The 12392-nt window shown below is 45.2% G+C and overlaps 4 protein-coding genes across 4 annotated transcripts; 3 read left to right on the forward strand and 1 right to left on the reverse strand.

The window, feature by feature from the left end:
- Nucleotides 1–4954: 4954 nt before the first annotated feature.
- On the forward strand, nt 4955–6250 carry BGW36DRAFT_429432 (G protein complex alpha subunit GanA; the record flags this gene model as incomplete). Its single annotated transcript, XM_046220689.1, has 5 exons — nt 4955–5081; nt 5139–5323; nt 5384–5547; nt 5597–5855; nt 5909–6250. 5 exons carry the CDS (start codon nt 4955–4957, stop codon nt 6248–6250), a joined length of 1077 nt encoding a protein of 358 aa, XP_046070698.1.
- Nucleotides 6251–6970: 720 nt separating this feature from the next.
- BGW36DRAFT_299157 (uncharacterized protein) lies at nt 6971–8126 on the forward strand (the record flags this gene model as incomplete). The annotated part of the gene is made up of 2 exons (XM_046211503.1): nt 6971–7337; nt 7420–8126. 2 exons carry the CDS (start codon nt 6971–6973, stop codon nt 8124–8126), a joined length of 1074 nt encoding a protein of 357 aa, XP_046070699.1.
- An 868-nt stretch (nt 8127–8994) lies between these two features.
- BGW36DRAFT_361250 (V-ATPase proteolipid subunit C-like domain-containing protein) lies at nt 8995–9877 on the reverse strand (the record flags this gene model as incomplete). Its single annotated transcript, XM_046214260.1, has 6 exons — nt 8995–9053; nt 9115–9218; nt 9273–9429; nt 9484–9613; nt 9746–9758; nt 9861–9877. 6 exons carry the CDS (start codon nt 9875–9877, stop codon nt 8995–8997), a joined length of 480 nt encoding a protein of 159 aa, XP_046070700.1.
- Nucleotides 9878–11606: 1729 nt separating this feature from the next.
- On the forward strand, nt 11607–12372 carry BGW36DRAFT_204425 (uncharacterized protein). Its single transcript, XM_046209881.1, has 2 exons — nt 11607–11659; nt 11712–12372. The coding sequence occupies exon 2, from the start codon at nt 11738–11740 to the stop codon at nt 12308–12310; it is 573 nt and encodes a 190-aa protein (XP_046070701.1). The 5' UTR covers nt 11607–11659; nt 11712–11737; the 3' UTR covers nt 12311–12372.
- The last annotated feature ends 20 nt before the right edge of the window (nt 12373–12392 follow it).

The following is a 12392-nucleotide window of genomic DNA, read 5'->3' on the forward strand; positions in this document are numbered from 1 at the left end:
AACCCAATGCATATAAGCGCACAGATATATACGCGCGCGGCTTTGGTGGGCGGTATGCAGTTTAAAATAAACAATTGCTTCACTTGTTGGTTGATGTTGGATGTCTCAGGCACCTCGCCTCGCACCGAGCGTTTGCACGCATTTTGGTTCGCTTAGATAGCTTCACTTTACACACTATATGAGAATCAATTTACATATTACCTTTCCACAGTCGAATTTCTCAGGTGGGCATACAATAGGCTCCTATACCCCCTCGTTCCTATACCGCGTCACCAGATGTTACCGTCTCGCAGAGGCTAGATAGAACCCTAGTCGACGCTATATCAAGAAATAGGTAATTGAAAACTGTATGCAATGGTTCCACAACAGTAACAATAATAACACTGGCCTAGTACGACAGCCGATGTGAAGATTGAGGGTTCATGGTCGTTCACGGTATGACCTTTCAGGGCACGTATGGTCACCTGATTCACTATCCTGCCTCAGACTGCCCACTTTCATGACTTATATTGAGGATTAGAAATAATGACTCGATGCAGAGCTTCTACCTAACCGACTGTAAAGACAACTTCTATATGTTTTCACGTTTTTCCTAAGAGACATACTACTGTACAAGAGTGACATTCTAACACATTAATTAGGCCGTTGTGCTACAAATAAGACGCTGTACAATTTTGTCCCAGAGACTGTAGAAGACTTGCATAGTAGAATCACATTACTCTCTATAGATCCAAAGTGCTGCCAAGTTTGACTCGGTCAGTGCTACCATGTGCTACAAAGTACGAGCTACAACACAAGAAGCGGCATTCCTTATAAATCTAGATCACTTTAATCATTACACAGAACGGCCCACAGCATCCATTTCTATTTTAGATTGCTTTCTATCGCAGTCCTGTCGAGAAGTCGAGAAGCCTTCCGTTCCGGTTTCGCGACAAGGGGGCCTCGGCCTAGGAGTTCAGAATTATTATTGTTGTTGTTGTTGGTGTTGTTGTTGTTGGTTACCGTGAAATTTTGCAGCAGGTCGATCCAGAATGTCCATAATAATAACCAGTTTATTACAGTCAATCCCCTTTATAAGCAACCAAAGTATGGAGCGGGTCGAGTTGCTTGTAAGGAGATACACTCAATTTATATAGATTTTATATAGAAAATCAACGTTAATTACTACAGATACACTCTATGGGTCGTCAACTTCACCTTTAGGCCATATAAACCACCTTAACCTCTATTTATCTAATAATAGGGCCTGGCGGTGTTTTAACTGCTTACCTTGTGCAGTCGATAAAGATGTTTTAAGCGTGTTATAAGTAGGTGAGAGGATTTGGGTGATTAAGAATTTTATAATTTATTAATTATGTCGATTCAAACCATTGAGTAAGCGAATCACACGTAAAGTGAGGATTTGACTGAGCTTTAACTTAAAAGCTGCTTTTTAGATATTAGAAATAGCTTTTTAAGACTTTCAAAGAGAGGCGGACTCCATTTTAAACGGATTAATAAGGGGTGGTTAGGTAATAATTCTTTTTATATTCCCTTTTTATAAGGAGCTTTGTATGGGAGACGTAAAAAATTAAGAAACAATCTTATAAAGAGGGGTTAAGGGAATTTATATGAGAAATTAATTCGGACACTGGTGACCAGTTGCTTACAAGGAGGAGTTGCTTACAAAGGTGGTCGCTTATAAAGGGGGTTGACTGTAATTAGAAATAATAATAATAAGAGCTCTTTAAGAATGATCTTATTAAATGCCTGACCAGTAGCAGACTCCGAGAAGAGAGGCCCACCCGTCAACTGCTGTCAAAAAAAGCGTGAAACGTTAGTCGAATCTACAGCTCATTTCCCCCCTGACTGAGACATGCTGTTCCACGGTTCACTGGCGTTCAAGGTTCCACAATCTGCAATTTGATTGTTTTTTCTTTCCCTTTTGTTACAAGCTAGGCTCTCGCCTAGGATCCATCTGAAAGAAATCATCCTCAGCAATAAATTAATAACTATGAACTACTCCATAGGGGCTACCCCAAACCAGGATGTGGCCTAGGATGAACTTTGAAAGCAAGAAAATTACGAAAGTGTCGCAACAGCCCAACAGACCACCATGCTTCTTTTCCACGGCTACAACATGTGGTCTCACATTCAGTCGGTATACTCGCCGAGGTCTTCCTGGATACGCCAGGCTGCAGAACCGAGACGTAGGATACTACACCTGTAGACATAAATCCATACACCCATAAATTATATGCCAAGCTAAGTCACATTGCACGCATTAATGTCGATAGTTCTTCCATCATTATTGTCTAATAATTGCGCATTATCCGGAACACCAGACTCCAGTGCATAACCAGTCGAGCATTTGATTTGACCTCCGATTAAGCCGACGCACGTGGCGTCTGTCCAGTTTTAAATGTTGACTCAGCCTTCAAGTCAAACTAACTTAACTAATGCGTCCTTGCTCGGCTGATTACTCCGGAGTACTAGATCACCAATTGACATCCCATAAACAGGTCAATCGGTGCTCCGACGAATAGTAAGCAAAGCGTAGAGGATGCTCACTCCGTGCGGTGTAGTACCACCATGAGTATTTAATCAAGAGCTTATCTCATCCTCAGCGTATGATTGCGTTGACTCAGCGGGGTTGCGAATCATTCTCGGCTTTTGGCCCCCTGCAGAAATTGAGCTGATCACGAGGATCGTCTTATGTTATCTCTCTTATTGCCAATGGTGGCGCCAGACCTCCTCGCACAGCTATATTAATAAGAATGCATATTAATAATGTAATAATAATATAACTATACTGTCGGCATTTACAGACCGCACGAAGCTGTCCTGAAACCACCTCCCATTGTGAAATACAGCGTAATTGGAATAAATCCAACGATCGATGGGCGTCCGACAGGACCCGGTCCCCTAGACGGCGCAGCAACCGCGCTGTGTGTGGCACTGTTCACTAATTCGCATTTAGCAGTCTTGCCGGTCGATCTTCAGGGGATAACCCCCCCCTGCGGATCTGATTTTAGGTCCTGTCGAGGCTCCTCAGTAGGCAACTCTCAGCCAACTAGTAGTGGGCGCTGAGCAGACGCCAGATGGTCAGGACTGAGGACCTGCAAGCGGCACAATCCTTGTGACTTGCAGGCAAGAAGAAAGGCAAGCCGCGATAGTTACTATACCAGTAAATAACGTACAGTATGGTCAACCACTACTTTTCATTCTGCGAATGTAGACAAGGATTGGGGCGGACCGAGCTCCGGGGAATCGGGACGGTTTCAAGGAACTACATACTAGCTACTAGTATATCATTATCGTATTCGCAAGAACACGCCGGGTGGTAATTATATCCAGCGCAAGGCCGGGTAGCGGCCCAGGCACAAATAGCAGGCTATGCTTCGCGACAGAGCCCTGGCTCTTCGCTTTTTAGTGACCGAGTGATCCTTTCCGGCTTCCCCAGGAGTTACTACGACTGCACAATGCACATGATTAGCCGTTGGTTAATCCTCGCTGTCCGTACGTACTATGAGTAGTAGCCGCGTAGCCCGGAGGCGTCTAATCAGGAGATAGCCGATTCCGAAGCGAAATAATAACAACAATAATACTAACAATAATAAGAATTAATATTGGAGTACTGGTTCTCACAGCCATGACCAAATCAGAGTGAATCGGTTTGTTTCCACAGTTGGTGACAGCCTCGTGGGTGGCCGCGTGGTGGAGTGTAGGCTCGACTAGTAGAGCTCTAGAGTGTCACTACGGAGCATAGTAACTTATTACCAGAGGCTAGCAGCGGAGTCAGCAGCCCGTGCATGCCTCAAGCCGCAGGCCGCCACCCAAGCACCGCAGCTACTCGCCCGCGCCGCTCCACTCCCACCGGAAATGCCACCACTACCTGCGATATCTGCTCCTATCATCGTCGTCTATGCGACACAGCAAGGGAGCACGGCAATTAGCTTCCCTGCGCAAAGAATAAGAGGGAAAAACCCGCCAAAAAAGGACGAAAACAAGGTGCGGTCCGGATTCTCCACCCGAATCTTCTATCGTTCTTCATCCCTCCCTTCCATCCTATCATAGCATCGCGCCCATCAAGCAGATCGATCAATTGATACTTGACCTTGGCCCCAACCGTACAACGGGGCTCTGCTGAACCCAATCAGCTTGGCTGCGACCTGCCATCGAAGATTCCAAGCAGCTGGTCAGTGACAATCGATTTTCGACTTCCTCTCTCCTCTTTCCTACTTGCTGTATCCTCACCATTATCATTGCACTCTGCTGTCATTACTAATCCCCCAATTAACGCTGCCTCTGTCGCAAATGGTTGTCTTGTCCGAATACAACTTACTGATCGCCCGATTTCCAGTTCTCCAGCGCTCAACAGAACAGTAGAACGCCCTATCCGAACGCTCCGTTTGCAAAAGATCGCCCGGTTGTGAAGATTGTTTCAATCCATCGCAAATAATAATAATAATCATAAGAGCATCGTCCCTCTGGCTGGGGTTATCCGAAAGCCGCAATTCGCTTTTGGCCCCCTCCCCCCGGTAGTGATCTGTCCGCGCTTGCTCGACATTTCACCACTTGACGGCAAGTGAACAAGTGGACACAAACACCCGCGATTGAGGGCACAGCGACAGGGAGTAGATCTGTTGAAAACATCATCATACGAGACAAAACCTCCCGTTTCTGGAATTTGATTGGTCCCAGCTATTGGCGGTTCTATTGGTCGTTGTTGTGAGTGTCTGCAAGCTTCTTTTCCTCGATACAGCATATCTATCGCCTTGTCGTTCCACAAGCCTCATCCCGTGCCGAGCCTGTCGTTTTGCGGCGTACCGCTATTTAGAGAGCGGAAATCAAGATATTGTTCCCCCTCAAAACCACTTTCGGCGCACGTTGCAAGGAAGCCTACCCGGTGCAGATCAAAGACAATGCTGACGGTAGATCGTGACAGAGGTAGCGTCCAATACCAATCGCCATCATGGGGTGCATGAGCTCAAAGGTTGACCCAGAAGACAAGGAAGCTTCCAGGGTCAACGCAAACATCGAAAAGCAGATCCGTACTGATAAGAAAACCCTCGACCGCACCGTGAAGATCCTCTTACTCGGTACGCCCAATACACCGCCCTATCCCTCCAGCTAACAGGCCATTAACAAACGTGCAGGTGCGGGAGAATCTGGCAAGTCTACTATTATCAAGCAGATGCGCATCATCCATTCCGGCGGATTCCCGGAAGATGAACGACGACAAAATCGCGCTGTCATATATTCCAATCTTATTGTCGCATTCAAGGTTCTGATGGACATAATGCAAAACCAAAAGATTGATTTCGAAAAAGAAGATAACAAGGTCGGCACTACTCGTCACACGTTGCAGAGTACACATTACAACCGCTAACAATCGAGACAGCCCCTCGGTCAGTTGCTTTTCAAAACTGAATCGGACGTCGACACGGACGAAGCATTTTCCGACACCAATATTCGCGATGCTATGAAGCAGTTGTGGAGTGATGCGGGCGTCCAGCAAGCAGTCTCTCGTGGGCACGAATTCGCTCTCCATGACAATCTGCATTAGTACGAAGCCTTAATCCTCGTTCTAGGGCTGATATCTAACACTTCTTAGCTTTTTCAATTCCCTGGACCGCCTTTTCACACCCGGTTGGTTACCAGACAACCAAGACATGCTACATTCTCGTCTACGAACCACCGGTATCACCGAGACCCTCTTTGAATTAGGCCAGTTGAACTTCCGCATGATGGACGTCGGGGGCCAGCGATCAGAACGCAAGAAATGGATCCATTGCTTCGAAGGCGTCCAGTGTTTGCTATTTATGGTTGCACTGTCTGGCTATGACCAGAGTCTTCTTGAGGACCAGAATGCTGTAAGCTTATAATCTATGTTTGCATTCTTCTCAGTCTGACCTCCCTTTTTCAGAACCAAATGCACGAAGCCATGATGCTCTTTGAATCTTTGGCAAATGGCGAGTGGTTCAAGAGAAAGCCCATCATTCTCTTCCTCAATAAAATGGATCTTTTCAAAAACAAACTCGCCCTCTCTCCGGTCGACAAACACTTCCCGGACTACAGTGGCTCGTCGACAGACTTCGACGCTGCGGCCAAATACTTTTCCGATCGATTCCGCAGCATTAATCGCATGCCAGAGCGTGAGATTTATATCCACCAAACTAATGCCACAGACACGACACTTTTGAAAGCCACCATGGACTCAGTGCAAGATATGATCATTCAAAAGAATCTCCACACTTTGATCTTATGACAATGAACCACCCATGGCCACATTTCACATTAACATCCCATCTCCTTCGATCCTCTTCATTAAGCGCTCGCCTCTTCCGCGATCCCATAATCTACTTCTTCTCCAGCGGCCATTGGGTTTTGCATTTAGCTTTTCTCTTCTTTCTTACGGTTCCCAAGATACCTTGTCACGACGACACGCTTTAGGTGGTGCATCATGAAACCCGCCGGGTTCTCTTTCCTTTTTTCCCCCTACTCTGTGGAGGTGGAAACGCTCCCTTCCTCGTGTAATTTTTTGCATTGTATACCTAACTACATCATACTCTGCTTTCTTTACTACCCTGAACGTCTGTGATGATATCTTTCTGGTGATCTCACGGCCTATTGTTTCATTAATGGACGGACTCTTGATATTCTTTCCAAGCTATTTCAGCCAGATACAACCCGAAATTGAAATAATCAAGTTTGACAATAGCAATAACAATTGTACAATCGTACAATCGTGCAATCATATAATTATACACATAATCATACTAACAATTAATAACAATATAATGACTCTCAAGTCGGTATCTATTCTTGGCGCTTACGTAACGCACCGCACCTGACCAGCGAACTTCGCCTCTTGTCCGTCTTCCGCCGACGTGGGTGACAACCGCTCCCCTCATATCGCAATCCGACCATCATCTATCGCTCTTCTCGTCTCTTTTCACACGAGAAAAGAGCGCAATCTGGGCTTGCGATGTTATTATCCTCCCTTCGGCGTGCAGTCCGCACGCCCACCCCGTTTCCCAGCCTCATTCTTCCCTCCGCTTCTTCGGCAAACGGTCTTCTGCTGAGCGCGACATCGCAAAGACGGGCACATCAACGGCGTTACTCGTCTTCTAAACCTCCGGCACCTCCAAACGATGGCTCGCGACCGTTTGATACTCCATCGTCCCAGGCTCCATCGGGCAAAAATGTAGGGCCCGCAGAACGAGAGGGCGAGCAGCGAAAAGCTACAAAAAGGAAAGGAAAAGACAACAGCACCAGCAATGGCAGGAACAATCATCCTTCGCCCTTCTTGAACGTGCCCAGCGTCCCGTCAACACACCATTTATTACCACAAGGTATGTTTTCACATCATCACAGCTGCGAGGGAAAAAGGTGTTCTCTCTTATACAACCTCAGTACTAAGCGGGGGATCCTTAGATATGCACCTTGCATCGTTCTTCTCACTCCACCGTCCTATTTCTGTCACCACTACTATTCCTCCGCCAACCAACGAGGAGGCTTTTAACGCCATCTTCGAGTCTAAGTCGATGTCACGAAGAGGAAGAGGAGATGTATTGGATACATTATCATCAGCGGTTCGCTCAATGGAGAATGCTACACGTGGCGGAAACTTTACGACACAAGCTTCGTCTTCTATTGGGAATGGAGACATGGATGTCATTCATCTAGATGGTGTCTCGGAAGAAGACCTTCACAACTCTATTGGAGAATTTGCAAAGCGTCTTGCCCCCTTCAACCCACCCGCGGCTCCAGAGCCGTTCAATGAGGAAGAGGGTCTGGTGGCTAATTCCGCAGAACAAGAAGCAGAGGACTCTTCTCTCCGCACTTACTCTACCGTCCTCACTATTCGCGAATCCGTCCACCCAGATGGCCACAAGACATACGAAGCCCATGTCTCGCCTCTCGTTTCCGAGGATATGGAAGCTCCTGGCTCTATAAATGCCGACTTCGAAGACCCCAACACCAACAATCTCGTCCGGAATTCCTACATTGAACGCGTATACAACAACAAAATGCAAGCTATCTCAGTACGACGACAGCGGAAATTGAAGATGAAGAAACACAAATTCAAGAAACTGCTAAGGAAAACACGGACACTGCGTCGCAAGCTAGATAAAGCTTGAACATTACTTGTAGTTGCCATTTTTCTATGTTCTTTTATGGTTTTCATTGAATAGCATATACATTCTCATTGGGGCGTTGATTGTCATCTCTCTCTCTCTCTCTCATTATATCCGTCTAATTTGTCTTGTGTCTCCCTGATATATCAACGCATATGCATACCTTTCGATCACATTTCCCATTCATTGGGACTTTTCTGGGGTCTTTGGTGCTGTTGTTAACTGATACCTAGCCTACCAGTCTTAGCTGAGTTATTGGTAGAACATTGAATAGATCGCATGACTTACGTCCATATTAACTGAATTGACAAATTGAATGTACCATAATCGTAGTCTGTTACATATGTACTAGTACATATTAAAATCCATTTTGAAAACTTGTATATCCACAGGTAGATACTTAAGAAATCAATGGTGCTAATAACAAAAAAGCGAATGCCAAAAAAGATGAAATAATGAAAATAATACAAGAACATGTTCAAACCTCACGAGCATCTGAGATTTAAATATGTATGTAATTTCAAATCAATCTAACCCTCTTCCTTCCGCACCAACGTCTCCAAGAGTCAGATCAATTTTCGCCTTTCCGTGTTGTCCCATACCAGACAGGAGACTCAGGAAAAGAAAGAAACATGGTTTACTCTACATGACTATCCACTTCCGCCACTGCTCTCGTAATATGGAACTCGTGAAAACAAAAATGTCGAACATGCATGTCCATTATGGTTTTAGTGCACAAGGCCCAAAAGGTAGAACTCCGATTGATAGCTTGACGATACGTGTCTCGAAGTCGACTGGAATGAAATATGAGAGTTGTTGAACATATCTCCCAATCGTGTTCTCCCTTCATGCTGATACATGGTCATGCGGTTTAGCATGAACCACTAGAGTTCGAGTTCATGAGCAAGGCAACGATCAGACCGTAAAGACCTATTCATTTGTTTATTATCAATACATGTCCTGAAGAGACAATAAAAATGAATAAACTCACCCAGGACTTCAGCGAAAATGAGAATAAGAATCATTCCTACGTATAGTCTTGGTTGTTGGGCAGATCCACGGACACCAGCATCACCAACAATACCAATAGCAAAACTAACCAAAACGTTAGCATATCATCTTATGATTTCGGAAATAGTCTCAATATACCCAGCTGCCATACCGGCAAGGCCGACAGCGAGACCAGCACCAAGTTGAATGAATCCAGTGTAGAGAGGAAGTTTTTGTTTCAGATCGTTTGCGATAAGGACAGACACGACGAGACCGTAAATACCAATAATACCAGCCATGACAATGGGGACAATGTCTATCACATTAGTTTATTAGGGTTGATTCTTCTCCTATCATATATTTGACGTACTCTTGACAATTAGGTCAGGTCGCAGAACGGCCATGCTGCACACGCCTACGCCAGCCTTGGCGGTCCCATAGGCGGCACCAAAGCATGTGAATACAATGGCTGATGTGCAACCAAGGGCACCGAAAAACGGCTAAAAAGCAATCAGCTACTCGTTCAGCAGATCAAGACGGAAGATGCGGTGTTCATCGATCAAGCAACGCAAGCCGGCGAACCAGGTAGCCGGCAGTCCTAGGGCATTTCGGGGAGGACTCTTGCAACTTACTGCATAGACGGGGCTAAAATAATTTTAAAGTCAGCATTTGCACGGTGAATAAGATGTTGAGACAGCCTTGTTGAGAGCAAGAGCCAGCGGGTAATTGGCGTGAAGGACACCTTACCAGAGATCAGTAGACATCGTGGATGTAGGTATATAAGATTAGTCGCAGGCGATGCGGAAGTTTCAGCTGGAGGATCAGAGAGAGACACGACAGCTCGACTGCGACGACGTAACGATGTTGTAGTGAAGGCAGAGAGTGAACTAGCAGGAGGGATGCTTGGAGCGAGGTTCGTGCAAGGTCAGCCAGAGGAGCTTATCCGCGTCACGTGATGCGCATTGGCACGTGTTTTGCTCCACCTAGCATCAAATACATTCAATCCCTACAATTTTATGCTTCCTGTTCTTCGATGGTTTGTTAATGTTTCTGTCATTGTCAACCTGTAAGACTGCTCTGCCTTTTTTTGAAGAAATTTTAATGAAAATGCCCAATTGAAATCAATTCGTGGATACAGCCTACTTGGAAATTTATTTGCTTTGATATCAATTGTTATCCAAAAAATGGATATTTCGAGCCTATGTGTATAGCTTGCACGACCGAACGCCGTAGAGTCAAGCTATGTGCTTTTTGGCCTGGGTTGATGAGCACATACCGCGTCTTGTCCTTACTTAGCTCCAGTGATTTGGTGAGGTATTCGACTGATGTAGTGAATTTTTAAGTTTTTGAGTATTGGGTAATAGTAACAGCTTAGACTTCATTCGCTTAAAAACAGTGCAGGGATTATACTTGGCTGGTTAATTCAACGTTAGAGTCCACCTTGGGGAGCACTAATAAGCCTATCACTCTCACGGCACCTTTGGTACCACTTCTCAGTATATATTTATCAAAGTACAGGTACAACATGAATTGTCAGCTTGTCTAACCGACGATCGACCAGTCGTTTGCCTACTTGTCCAATAATTCTCGTTTTAGAGACTCCCATTCTAAGCAGAAAGTGTCTGAAAATTATAAAATAAATATAAAACGAAATAAACGCGAAAGAAAAAGCCCTCTATCAATATGACACCGCTTGTTTGGCTCGTCACTGGTTGCTCACCTATCTGGCTTTGGGTAATTAAGTTGATTTCTTTAGAGGCTGATTTAAAGAACTTACGGCCTACATCAACAACGTTTAAACTATCAACTTAGATATTAATAACCTCAATATAAATCAAAGGCACTTTCAAGGTTGAAACCCATGCAGCAGGCTATGTAGGCAAATTGGCAAAGGCTGAAGCGCACTAAATTTGGGGTCTGATTTGTCGGGGACTTTTCTGGCTCCATGTCATGGCACGTTTCAGTTATATGAGTCCAATCTAAGCTTTACAGAATACGAATTCTTCAATTTAGGGTAGGACTATGGGCTTCAAAATCGTTAGTGCTGACCCAAATTGTCGAATACCGAATCTGAGAGGCTGTGAAAGCTGATAGTAGTTCCTACATTACTAGGGGCTGTAATAGCTCTCTGCTATAAGGCTGTCGGTTGGGTCTTTAGCTTTCAACAAATGCGTCCATCACTAGCGCCTGCTTTTCTGGCACCGCTGATCGTTCGATCTTTTGGGGGTTGATTATGCAAGTAGTCAATGGCTGATCGCCGAAAGTTGCATCCCACCCACCTCAATTCTGCAAGACGACTAAGTTTACGGAAATATTCTCAACTAGAGAAAATCTGAAAACAAAGAAGCCACTTCCGAAGCCCAAAAGAATGAGCACATACGAGAACTGTGTCGGGGGGGAGTTCTATGGCTTCACGAACACAACAAACAATACATTCGCTCCAGGTGACACAATACTACTCCAATGGGGTGCCTTTGATGTTGAATCCACACCTCTAAACCTCTCTCTATCTCGAATAGGGGGCTCGATAGTTGGGGATATTCTAGGTGAGCTCTACTGCTGTCATCTACGAACGATGCTAATTAAGAATAACGAAAGAGGGAGCATTATTTAGCACAGCGAGTATGATCTATCGAACAGTTGACTTTCAATCAAACTGTACGCTTGACCAATACAATTGGACTATTCCATCGACATTCAATACGACCGACCCACAATATCAATTCGGAATCTTCAACGCCTCCACCAAACGCGGCACAGATGGGATTCCACTGTTTGGGTTTATGAGCTGGAGCCCCCCGTTTTATGTATATAATAAGACAACTTCGGCAGCGACGAGCCCACTCTCACCAGCATTTACACAATCGGCTATGGGTGATGTGGGAACGACGACTTCATCAGTGACATCAACGTCGCTAACCTCTACGCAAGCACTGCCAGCATCATCAATTCCAGCTTCAGATAGTTTATCAACTGGGGCAAAAACGGGCATCGGTGTGGGCGTCACAATTGGGGTGATTGCTCTAGCAGTTCCGGCCTTGCTTTTTTTCTTCAGACGAAGAAACACAACATCGAAGAAGATACTAGCACCAGCATCAGCACCAGTCCCAGCACCGATACCCGCGCCAGGCATCAAATTAGTGAGCGAGAAGGATAATAGCCAGATATATGAGTTAGATGGCATTGTTCAACGATAGCAATGGATACTCTCAACAAACGTAGGAGTCAAGATAACCAATGGACAGCATGCACTATCTTGGAGAAATTTTTATTATAGCT

Source organism: Talaromyces proteolyticus (assembly GCF_021365285.1).
Source record: "Talaromyces proteolyticus strain PMI_201 chromosome Unknown BGW36scaffold_8, whole genome shotgun sequence".
In the NCBI taxonomy this organism is placed as follows: Eukaryota; Fungi; Ascomycota; class Eurotiomycetes; order Eurotiales; family Trichocomaceae; genus Talaromyces; species Talaromyces proteolyticus.

What these genes read in the sequence shown, in the direction of transcription:
- BGW36DRAFT_204425 (XM_046209881.1), top strand. Translation starts at nt 11,738, where the DNA reads ATGATCTATCGAACAGTTGACTTTCAATCAAACTGTACGCTTGACCAA.